This window comes from Ursus arctos, unplaced genomic scaffold (assembly GCF_023065955.2).
Source record: "Ursus arctos isolate Adak ecotype North America unplaced genomic scaffold, UrsArc2.0 scaffold_19, whole genome shotgun sequence".
Taxonomy (NCBI): domain Eukaryota; kingdom Metazoa; phylum Chordata; class Mammalia; order Carnivora; family Ursidae; genus Ursus; species Ursus arctos.
The window spans coordinates 51,105,070-51,117,344 of NW_026622863.1; the positions used below are offsets into that span (position 1 = coordinate 51,105,070).

The window sequence follows — 12,275 nt, forward strand, 5'->3', positions numbered from 1 at the left end:
AGCTCTGAATTTTCCACTCAATGGGCCAATAATTTGCAATATCCCCTTAAACACTTTTTTTTTAAAGCCATGTTAAGTTGAGTTTCTGTCATTTGCAACTGAAAAAGTAATTAGAATTTACTTTAAAATGTTACTTAATCAGTACTCTACCCGGAGTGTATCCTTAAGGTTTCCCCACCTGACTATTACAATCAATGCTGTCAGAAACATTTTGTACATTTATCTTTGCACAGTCCTGTGAATATACAGATAGGACACATTCCTAAAAGAGGAACTGGTGGATCAAAAACACGTATGCATTTACAGTTTTGACTCCTGTATCCAAACGACCTTCCAGAACGGTTGGCCAATTCACACTTGCAACAGCATGTTTCCTTCCATTCTTATCAGCAAGAGATACCATTCTTTTAGCTTTTGTCCACCCCTAAAACAGGAAGTGTTAATTTTTCATTTCTATGATAACTGACATTGTTTAGGGAGGCTGAACATCTTTTCACGTATTTAACTAACCTGTGGATTTCTTTTTCTATGAACTGCTTTTCCTAACCTTTGTCCATTTTTTTTACTAAGTTGCTTATCTCTTCTTATTTATTCAAAGGAGCCCTTTACATATGACGAATGGCAATTCTTTGTCTGCAGCAAGCACTGTGAGATACATGGAGGTTTTGAGGCAGATGAGATCCTGAGCCCAGAGAGCCCCTAGGGTGGAGGGGACCTGGCTATTACCTGGCTCAGGTCCTCTGGATTCACAAAGATGTTCTCAGCTGTCACATTTCCATGGACATACTCATTCTCATGGAGGAACTCCAGGGCATCCAGCTGGGGGAAGAAAGCAAGCCATCACCATGAGCAGCGTGACGAACACAAAGAGGCTCTGAGGCGAAGCCCGGTGAAGGAAACTCCACAGTAAAGCCTGGGGCCAGGAGGTACTACTTGTGATTGGAGGGGGGAAGGGTGTTTAAGACTGAGTAATTCTGAGTGAGGCATCAGGAAGCCCGCTCTGATGACATACCTATGCACATCTTCTCATTAGGTTTTTGAAAAAATCAGCATTAAAGGTAATATTGGTTTTCCATCTATCTCTTTTACCTATTTCTCAGTTGACTGCAAACTCAGGAGGGGAAGATGTTGGCTCCTTATTGCCATGCCTCCCCCGCCCCCCAAACCAAAAAGGCAAAACCCAACACCCACATACATCAAAGACTTCCCATTTCTCAGAAGTATGTTTAGTTAAGCAATTTGTATTTCTTATCCCTCGCTGACTTCTCCACTGAGCTCTAGACTCATACACTGAACTGCCTGGGTGTTAGTTACAGCCTGACTATATCCCCAAGCCCACCTTGACCCCAAGGCTAACCTGTCCAGGAGGTTCTGCTTGTTCTACAAACTCTCTGTCCCCACAGCCCATCTCCTCAGGCCTATCCTCTCATGCTGACCTCACCTGGCCTCCTTATCACACCCTCCAGTCCATCGCCATGTGCCCCATGGGGTCCTTCTGTACCCAGAGCTGACCCTGCCTTCCCTCTGTTCCCAACCCTCCCGTGGCTCCCCAGTGCCCTCAGGACAGAGTCCTCAGCTTGGTGTTCTATGTGACTGGTCACTATTGACCTCTCTGTGCCAACCCTACCTTACCTCCCCCCCCCATGTCAGCACAGAGACCTTCAGGGCACACCTAGTAGGTCATTCCCTGGCCACTCCCAGCTCTCCAGCAATTTAAATTGGGTCCTCAGATCCTCCATCATAGTAGAGGGACATTTCTATTTAGAGTACTTTCACAGCTTGTGAAACTACTGCTTTAATATCATCCTCTTCCACTAGACATAAAAACCATGTCTCTGTTACTCCCAGCCCCTGGGACAGTGTCTGACACCCAGAAGCGACCTGATAAATATTTTATGAAAGGATGGACGGACGAGGGAATATATCAATGAACAAATGCCTTATGCTCCCTCTCCCATATACACCTTTGCCTAAGCTGTACCCTTGGCCTAGAACATTCTCCCCATGTATCTCCTCCACTCCCACTACTCGGCCACTCGTGGCTTAGAAACAACCTCCACCAGGAAGCCCAATGGAGCCCATCATTTTGACGCTGGGGCCCCTTCCTACAACTCCCACATGGGAATGCTTATCACTCTGGTTCTAATGGCCTGTTCTGGTCAAGCGCTAGCCCGCAGTGTCCAGCAGAGGGAGGCATGGGCTGAATGTGTCAATGAACAAGCCAACTGATAATCTAGGATCCAGTGCACCATCCGCCGGATGGGAGCCAGCAGCTTCTGGGTACATACCAGCCGGCAGGCCATCTGGAACACGCACTTCACCGACATTACATGCCTTGGGCTGTCATCCAGGGCCGACTGAAGGCTCCTCCCCAGCCTGGGAAACACCAAGAACCTGGAAGACAGAAGTATCCCAGGACGGGGGAGAGATGACCAGGGGAGGGGGCAGAATATAGACGACCGAGGCTGGACTCTGGCTGGGTGGCTATAAGGTCCCAGTCCTGGGCAAGATCAAGGGATCCTGATTGTTAGGCTCAAAGCTGGGGAGAAGGAAGCCACATACTGGCTCCAGGGTCCCGGGCACATGACACAGAGAGAAAGAAAGGGACCACCGGGGGGCGCCTGGGTGGTTCAGTAGTTAAGCGTCTGCCTTCCGCTCGGGTCATGATCCCAGGTCCTGGGATGGAGCCCCATGTCGGGCTCCCTGCTCAGGGGGGAGCCTGCTTCTCCCTCTCCCTGCTGTTCCCCCTACTTGTGCTCTCTCTGTCAAATAAATAAAATCCTTAAAAAAAAAGGGGGGGGGGGACCAGCAAGGTGGCCAGCAAGCGAAGTCACTCACCTGTACTTGTCCTGGTGAATGCCAAAACCGACGCAGGTGGGGATGGCCAGTAGGGGGATCGCGTTCAGCTTCTTCCACTTGTTCACTGTGGGAGACAGGGGAGCGAGACGTCAGAGCCACATCTCCCCCCCTCCCCGCCCCGTTCCGGGGCCCACGGCCCGTTCTCAGGGCAGAAGCAGAGAGTGCCTGAGCCCAGGCCAGACTGTCAGACCTCTGTGGGCGGGTGACAGTGGGGTGGGGGCAGGGGGCGCGTTGCTGGCCTCTGACTATAACCTGCATCTGCAGGGGACAGGGGTGAGCCCGGCTGAAAGCATACACAGATCTAGCGTGGAAGGGACAAGGAAAAAAGAGTGACCTCTGAATTCACATGTATCATTAGTAAGATCAGGGAATGTCTCAACTGTCGTGGCATCAACTAGAGGTCTGCCCATCTTCCGGGATCTCTGTTGGATGGTACAGAGCCAGTGGCGTGCTGATGAAAGTTTAACGACTGGCTGTCCAGGGAAAAATAGCCCTGACTGGTTGTATTTGCCAATTTTTGTGGCGTAAACACTTCCCACCACGGCCCATTTCAGGCCACGGATCTGAGATCACGGAATGTGGAGCTGGAAGAGACGCGGCATGCCATCATATGGTATTTTCACCAAGCAGATACAATGGATGCGAGCAAAGGATGATGAGGTCTGCGCTCCTGGCCTGTCGGCTGCTATGTACCTAGACGAACAATCAGGAAGTGATGAGTTTGGAGTATTTGAATATTTGTTATTGTTCTTAACATAATATATTTGATTGTAAGTTGATATAATTGATTTTAAATAGTGACCGTTTAGCAACTGCCTTGCGGTCCTGAAAACTGAACACCTGGCTCTCCAGAGCTGGCAGGGCCAGTCTCGGCACATGCTGTCTGTCCTCTGAGGCCTGAGGGCTGACGGGTGATGGGGCACATCTGGACCTATAATGTCATCCCCACCTTTCCCACCCCTTCAGGGGGAAGCTAGCTGTTCTGACCAAGCTAGTAGCCCCAACTCTCTCCCCCTTTGCCCATCTCCCTGCAGAATACCTTGCAAAGGCTTGGCAGCCCGCTGGAAGAAGTTCTGCTCGTTGAACAAGCGCCCATCCTTGGCATCCTAGTCGGGAACGGCAGGGGGAGAAGGCTGTCACAGCGGAAGCTCTTAGACAAGGTCATTACTGGCGGTGCATCACCCCCGGTTAATGCCAGCAACCATCGCCATGACCCCCACATCAGAACCAAATTCCCTAGGGTGCTGCATGTGAACATGTGATCTCCCGCTGCCCAGATTCTTCTTCTTTTATGATAGGATCCATGAGTTTTCCTAGACATGTGGCCTTTGGCTAAAAATTACATTTCCCAGCCTCCCTTGCAGCGAGGAATGACTCTGTGACCAACTTCTGGCCTACAGAGATGTAAGCAGATGAGATGTGGGAGACTTTAAAAGGTTGTGCCCTCAAAGGGCTGGGCAGCCTCTCCCTTTCCTCTTCTGTTCCAGCTGGCTGGAATGCAGAGGAGATGGCAGGAGCTGGGGCAGCCATCTCAGCCCATGAAATGGAGGTTATACAGGACAGGTACAGCTGGCTTCTTAAGAGCATAGGATTAAAGAGAGCTAGGTTCAAATCTCAGCTCTGCCATTCATTCCTTCTTTTTACAAAGCACCTAGTACATTCTGAGTATTCCATTGGCATTGGAGATACAGCAGTGAACAAAGCAAATTGCACACTTGGTGCCCCTGGGCAAGTGATCAAGTCCGCATTGCCTCATCTGTTAAATGGGGGGAACAAAGTAACTACCTCCCAGGCTTGCCTGTGACACTCTTAGCCCAGGGCTGGGCATAGAAACGGCTCTCTCTCTCTCTCTCTTAATTATTAATTTATATTTTTTCAGAACAGGCTCTCAACAAGCAGGTGCTATCACTCATCTGTGAGCCTGGCTCCGGAGCCCACTCACACAGCCTCCATCTAGGGCCATGGGAGGGCACCGGGACTGGCTGCCCCAGTGTTCCAGGGGTGAGAAAATCTGAATAAATGAAGGGAAGAAAATAAAAGTCACCCGTAAGTCTGGCTCTCAGGGATAAGGATGAGGCTACTAACCAGGACCACACGCTTTTATTAGGCTCTTCCTCTATGCTGAGGGATGCGACTTGCCTGGCGGGTTGCTCTCACTTTCTTGGTTGGTTTCCCATTTGGCTGCCCTCGAGTGCGTGTTTCCTGTGTCCTAAGGTTGTGTGTGATTTCATGACTCCTCTGTGCAGGGACCCTACCTGATTGCCTGTCTGATGGACCCCAACATCCAGCACAGTGATATAGAGTGGGTGCTCAAGAAATACATGCTATGAGACAGACAAGTGGGTCACAACAGTGTGGGTGTTAGTGGCTCCCTCGCACAGATGAGGAAACTTGGACCCAGGAGGGCACCTTCCCAGACTGCACAGACCAAACCAGGGTGCGGGGTGGACCTTGCTGCAGCTTCCGGAGCCCCCTGTGATAAAGAACCTGAGGCTGGAGGGAGATGTGCCTGGCCCAAGGTCCCAATGCCCCCTGCAGGCCAAGGCCGAGCCCTCCTGCCTGCACCAGCCCTCAGAGGGGCCTGGAGGTTGGTGGTGTCCTAGCCCAGGCCCTCCCCTCTTGGCACCGCCCCTGCGGATACTCACAAGTTTAAGCGAGAACGTTTGTTTCTGACTTGACTTGCAGGCGAAGGAGGAGAGAGCCTCAGCTGCGGGTGAACAAAACGAGCCAAGTTATCATCTACAGGGAAGGCGAGAGTCATGGTCCCCAAACTTCCCAGGAATGAGCAGCACTTCTGCTTCTCTGGTTCCCTCAGGTTCAAGTGCATTCTTGGCTTTCAAGACCCCTTCCTTCCTATTTTCAAAGAGGTTCTTTTTTTTTTTCTTTGTTAATACTCAGCTACACACAAAGGGTTATCGATGAGAAGCCCAACTGCTCACCTTGGAAAGGCTTGCTTGCAAGGCTGGCCCTTGGCTAGTGTCTGGTAACCTGGGTTTGAGGAGGGTTCCAGCATTCTTGAATAACAAGAGGGGCCCCCAGTGCCCAAACTATCATGCTGAACAGCTGCTTTCCTTCTGGGAGTCTAGAATTTTGGTACGTTCCAGGCAGAGTGCGTCTCTGTGACCAGCTCCCAGTAAAAACCCTGGGTTCTGAGTCTCTCGGGACTGTCCCTGGTAGATGACATTTCACACATACTGTCACACCTCTTTGTGCATCCTGTGTGACCCCACGGGGAGAGGACTCTCGGAAGCCGGTGCTGGTCTCCCCCAGACTTCATGTGTCTCCCCCCACCCCCATTGCCTGTGCTCTGTGTCCTTTTGCTGTAATGAATCATGGCATGAGAACAGCTACGTGCTGAGGCTTGTGGGTGGGTCCTCTTAGTGAATAACTGAGCCTGGGCGGTGGTCCTGGGGACCCCCAACACACCAGCCATTTGCAATTGTCTACACATATGGGCAAGTACCATATTACGGATACGGATCCCCTGTGAGGAAGAACTTGTTGCCCCAGGCCCACCCCAGTCCTACCCAACCCGGGGAGTGCTGTCACAGGTAGCCTTCAGCCCCTCAGGGGTCCCCTCAGCTGCAATCCCGGGGCGGCCCATATCCAACAGGTTTTTAAGGGGGATGTAAAGGCCCAGCTGTGTTGGCCAGACACAGAACCATGCTGAAAGACCACTTTTGCTCCAGAGTCCCCACAGGGCCAGCTGAGGCTATGGCTGGGCCACACCCACCACCCACCTCCTTCTTCCCCTCTTCCTCGTAAACACCTTGCATGTTTGTCCCATTCTGTTCAGTTACAAACCCCGTGCCAAGTGTGGGCTTTACACGCATGTTTCCCTTTAAAGTCTACTATGATGTTATTATTACTGCTGTTGCGGTCGTCGTTAGCGCCACCTGCTGGAAGAGATGATTGTGGAGGGAATGCTCAATGTGTGGCAGCTCTTAAAATATCATTATTAGCACAAGGGCCACAGGCAGTAAGGGCAGAGCTGGCTCCGCCTCACTCCTCCAGAGCCCATGAACTGAAACACTGCAGTCCATACCCGCGGCTTTCCAAGTCATCCCTCCTTTCTCTCGTCTTTCCTACCCCTTAATCATCCAGGTTGGTGTTGTCTAAGATGCTGAGCTGAGGGACAGGGAGGTGACAGTTACCCAGAAGCCATCCTTGCTCTCAAGAAGCTCCAGCTGGAGCAGGGTGGGAGCCCAGGGTTTACAGATTCAGGGCCAAGGGTGACCCGAGCCGAGCCAATAAGAGGAAAATGTGTGAAGGGCTCAGATCTAAGGGTATAGAGGGGTCCTTTCCAGCTACGAGAGGGGGCTTGGGGAGATCGTCAACAGGTGTCTGGAGCTGACGGTAGCACCTCTCATGCATACTAACCCAGCTCACAGAGCTCCCACACGGGCAGATGACAGGTACATGCCTGACGTGCTGAAACAGGCAGGAAGTGCTAGCAATTTAAATACGATCTCCTGGGGCGCCTGGGTGGCACAGCGGTTGGGTGTCTGCCTTCGGCTCAGGGCGTGATCCCGGCATTGTGGGATCGAGCCCCACATCAGGCTCCTCTGCTATGAGGCTGCTTCTTCCTCTCCCACTCCCCCTGTGTTCCCTCTCTTGCTGGCTGTCTCTATCTCTGTTGAATAAATAAATAAAATCTTTAAAATAAATAAATAAATAAATACGATCTCCTGCACGACTCTGCAGATTACGAAGGGCTTCTCTGCCAATAGCCCGGGGAGCCAGCTGGGCAATTCCCATTATAGAGGGGAGCCAACAGAGGCCCAGGAGGGGCAACGGACTTGGCCAATGGCTCCTGCAGAGCCTGGCTATCAACCCAGGGCTCCAGACTCTAGGACTTAGGGAGACCCCTGTCTGATACAGACCTGATACATGGAAAATCCCTATGTGCTCCCAATGCCGACAAGGGACAAGGGCGTAGCAGGTGAGCAGGTGGAAACCTCCAACTGTCAGAAGACGGGCGATGTTGAACCTGGAGCCTCTGGGATCCATCATGACCAGAACAGCGATAGGAAGCACTTGTACGGTGCTTGCTGCTTTCCTGTGCATTGCTCCGCCCATGTAACTTTCCCAACGACGACCCTTCGAGGTCAGTACTATTACCATCCCATTCTGCAGATGAGGAAACTGAGGCACAAGGTCATGATATCGCTTGAACCTGAATGAGGTCAGACAATTAGCTGCCAGCAGAGGCAGGAGATCTTTGCCTGTGCCCTGCCTTCGTCTGGCACGCCCATCTCTGCCCCAACCTCTTTGTCGTGGGCCCAGTTTGAAAGGTGCTTAATAAAATCAATAAAATCATAGCACTGGGGCGCCTGGGTGGCTCGGTTGGCAGAGCGTCTGACTCTTGGTTTCAGCTCAGGTCGGGATCTTGGGGTCGTGGAGTCGAGCCCCACTTTGGGCTCCACGTTCAGTGGGGAGTCTGCTTGAAATTCCCTCTCTCCCACTCCGTCTGCTCCTCCCCCACTCATGCACGTGCTCTCTCTCTAAAATAAATAAATAAATCTTAAAAAAAAATCATAGTGCTTCCACCTGACGGTTAAGCTGGAGTCTCCCCACAGCTGGAGGCATGTTTGGGATGGCCTGACTCTGTGGGTCTCAGTTGCTCCCAGTGGGCATCCAGCAGTGTCTGGAGACAGTTTTGGTGGTCATGATGGGGGGAGGGGAGGGGTGCTACTGGCATCCAGTGGTCTCTCTAGTGGCGTCTAGTGGTTCTCCCAAATTGTTCCAGGGAGACAGGGAGGATGACGTCATAACTCAGGAGCTGACAAGAAAAAGAGTGCCCACTCACAGGGCTGTATGAATAAGGGAATAAGATGAGCTGATTGGTGGGATGAACTGAGGACGGGGCACACAGTGGGCCAGGAGTGTCAGTGGCTGTAAAAAAAAAAAAAAAAAAAAAAAAAAAGCAATTCTGGGGGCACCTGGGTGGCTCAGTCTGTTAAGCATCTGCCTTCAGCTCAGGTCATGATCCCAGGGTCCTGGGTTCGAGTCCCGCATCGGGCTCCCTGCTCAGCGGGGAGTCTGCTTCTCCCTCTGTCTGCCACTCCCCTTGCTTGTGCTCTCTCTCTCTCTCAAATAAATAAATAAAATCTTTTTTTTTAAAACATCCCAATTCTGGCTGCTGTTGTTATTTTACTGTTTTTAACTACAGGACATAAAACTGCACCACTTCTTGACTGGTGCAAACTGGCGGAGGAGAAAGGCGAGGTGCCCGGGGAGTGACGTGGCCCCGGGACACATGAAAAGGCACTCCACAGCCCTTACCAGTCCTGCTCCCCGCCCCGACAGTGGCCCATGCCCAGGTGGCACTTCCAAATTAAAGATTTCTGATCAAAATCCAGGTTTCTGGCTTTTCCTGCGAACTTGGAAGATCTCTGGAGTCAGATCTCTGGCTATTATTAACATCTCTGGGATTCATGTCCCTCCTCTAGGACATGGGGACAGTGACAGTGCGGGCGTCCATCGTGAGTTAGGCAGTACAAAGCAAACACACATCCCTGTGAAAATGTGTCCCTATGAAAACGTGTTCATGGCAGCACCAGTCATCACGGCCCAAAGCGGAAATAATCCACGCGTCCACCAACTGGTAAATGGAGAAACCAAACATGATAGACACACACTGAAGAGTATTACTCAGCCACAATGCAGAATGAAGTTTCGACACATGCTATGCTGGGGACGGACCTTGAAAACAACGTGCTGGGGGAAAGAAGACAGACGCAAAACCTGAACCATCCACAACAGAGAAACCCAGAGTGGAAGAGAGCAGATTAGCGGTTGCCTGAGGCTGGGAAGAGGGGGATGGGGAGCGAGTGCTTTGGTACAGGGCTTCCTTTGGGGGTGATGGGAATGTTCTAGAACGAGATACAGGTGACGGCTGCACAGCACCATGAACGGACTATAACCCACTGAACCGCAGACTTTAAAATCGTCCATTTCATGTTATGTGAATTTTATCTCAATTGAAAAATGACAAAACCTCTCACAAAGCGCTTAGAACATGGTGTGGCCTTGATTAAGCACTCGACAAACCTTAGGTTGGTTAATACTTATACTTCCAGCACAGTTCTCTTTTTCTTCATTGTAACAAGGTGTCTGACTCCATTTTTTTAATGTTTGACAACTCCAGCCTCGAAGCCAGGTCCTGCCTTTTCCTCTCCGGCCCCCCATGTGGACAGGCTGATAAGCAAGTCTGGGGGGGGGGTGGGGGGGGCTCCCTCCTTTGCTGCAGGTGGGAAATGCAAATCATGGGAGGCCCTGGCCCCAGAGTGGGAACCCTCAACCCAGCCCCACCCCTTAATCAAATAAAAACCCAGACAGGGCGCCTTTCCTTCCTCTCCTCAGGGGGGTTCAGACCTGCTTTCCTCCAGAAACCTTAATTATGCAAGTAATTAGTCCTTCATATCCTCCACCACCACTCTCAACATTCAAACCAAATTTTGGGGGTAGGGGGCTCCACGCCACCTCTGCAGGATAGAACACCCATCATCATCCTTATCATTCAGCCACCCTGGGCCTGCACTCCCCCATGATGAACGTGGAGGTGGGGCGTGCCTCTTTACACAGGGCATGTGCTTTCCAGTTGGCCACAGTCCCTACCATTCCCAACTGCTCACTCTCGGATTCCTGCACACATTTGCTCTACCTGCCCAGCCCCGTAGGTGAGTAGCTCTGCTGTCCCAAGTCTAAGAGAAAGCTGCCCAGACGCAGGTCCACAGCTGGGAGATGGCTTCTATTTCCATTTTCAGAAAGGGGTTCCCCTCCCCTTGCCCTGGCTCGAAGACACCCCGGCCCAGCCCCGCACCTGCCCACCTGCAGACAGCGTACCTTCATAGAGAATGCCCTGGTCGTCCCTGGTCTGGAGGGGTCCCAGCTTCCAGTGCCGCCCACTCTTGTCTCTCATCAGCGTCCCTATGGGCAGAGCCTCAAGCGAGGTAGTCACCCGGCTCCGCTTCAGTGTCTGTGGGCTTCTCTTTGTCGCCTGTGGGCTTCTCTTGGTTGCCTGAGGGCTTCTTTTGGTCACCTGTGGGCTTCTCTTGGTCACCTGAGGGCTTCTCTTGGTTGCCTGTGGGCTTCGCCTGGTCGCCTGCGGGCTGCTTTTGGGGGTTGGGGGTCTGCTCCAGGACCCTGCAGGAGAATGGTCAGAATAAAGAAAAAGCAGCAGCTGGGAGAGAAAAGTTGGATGGGTAATAGGACAACGCTTGTCATACTGTTCATTTATTCATTTGCTCATTCAACACATGCTTCCTGGGACCCTTAATGAGTCAGGTCCTTGTGTGATAAAGCTGGAAATCCAGACGTGACTCAGACCTGGGTCCTTCCCTTGGGAGCCCCTAATTTGGTGGGTAAGTCTGACCTGGACACAGCTGGTCAGAACTGAGTCTGGAACAGGGCAGTAAAGAGGAATATGAGAAAGAGACTGATTAGGCCTAGAGAAGTCAAGAGAGGCTCCCTGGAGGAGGGGACATTTGAGTTGAGTCTTGTTGGATGTGGAGAAGTTTACCAAGGGGAAAAAAGACATTCTAGACATTCAACCAAAGACACCCTGAAACAGGCCCTGGCCTTGTGCTGAGTATAAGGAAGGTTCAGAAATTTGTTAGAGACCCTGCCCTTTAGGGGCTCCCAGGCTGGCAAGAGTATGGGATGGCACGGTGAGGAGAGAGACGTGGACTCAAGAAAGCATATTACCTACTCCATTCCTCCCATCCACCATCCACCAGGCACAGAATAGTGCAGAAGGGCCTGGACGATAACAAGGGATGGAGGTGAGGCACTGAGAGCTGTGACTTTAGATCTAAAGGCCCCCTGGGAAGGAGATGGGTACACAGTCCTCAAGACTCCCATGCTCGCTGGCTGGCACCAGGCCTACGAAGATGAGCTTACCTGGTTCCCGCCCACGCAGGACTCTCAGTCCAGCAACTGAGGCAGAAAGGATGAGGGTCCAGGCAGGGTAGGGGACACCTGAGCAGGGGAACAAAGCCCCAAACTCTGTCCGATGACCTGCCTTTTCCCCACTGAGTCAGGCCAGATTGACCCCAACTCTTACCTTTGGATCTCATGGTATCTTCAGACCCAGAACTGTCACCATCCAACCAAAGGGAGGATGAGGGGGAGGTGACAGAGCCAGACCACTTCACTTTCTTGGAAGGGATCTCAGGACTGGTGTTGCTCTGTCTCCTTGAGCCTGGAGGAAGGGAGATCGGATGCAGACTGGGATTACAAAGGCGTTTTCCAGGAACCCTTAAACCAGGAACCCTGAGGGCACATTCGACCACTCTCTTCCCTCCGATCCCCGGAGCCAAGCCTTGCTTCTCCTGTCACCTAAATATCTAAGCAAACTGACCCTTCATTTATTTTCCTCCTTGGGTCTTGGTGTCTTTTGTGTGTCTATTGCT

At 51.8% G+C, this 12,275-nt stretch overlaps 1 protein-coding gene across 5 annotated transcripts in view; it reads right to left on the reverse strand.

The window, feature by feature from the left end:
* VRK3 (VRK serine/threonine kinase 3) overlaps positions 1-12,275 on the reverse strand; it is a 32,961-nt gene that overhangs the window by 13,143 nt on the left and 7,543 nt on the right. For all 5 annotated transcript variants that reach the window (XM_026481775.4, XM_048223771.2, XM_026481777.4 and 2 more), the window contains exons 4-10: positions 11,927-12,064; positions 10,708-11,007; positions 5,505-5,566; positions 3,899-3,965; positions 2,839-2,923; positions 2,289-2,394; positions 727-819 (exon numbers count right to left, since the gene is read on the reverse strand). In XM_026481775.4, the coding sequence (XP_026337560.1) occupies positions 727-819; positions 2,289-2,394; positions 2,839-2,923; positions 3,899-3,965; positions 5,505-5,566; positions 10,708-11,007; positions 11,927-12,064 (851 nt within the window). The remainder of the gene's footprint in view (positions 1-726; positions 820-2,288; positions 2,395-2,838; positions 2,924-3,898; positions 3,966-5,504; positions 5,567-10,707; positions 11,008-11,926; positions 12,065-12,275) is intronic.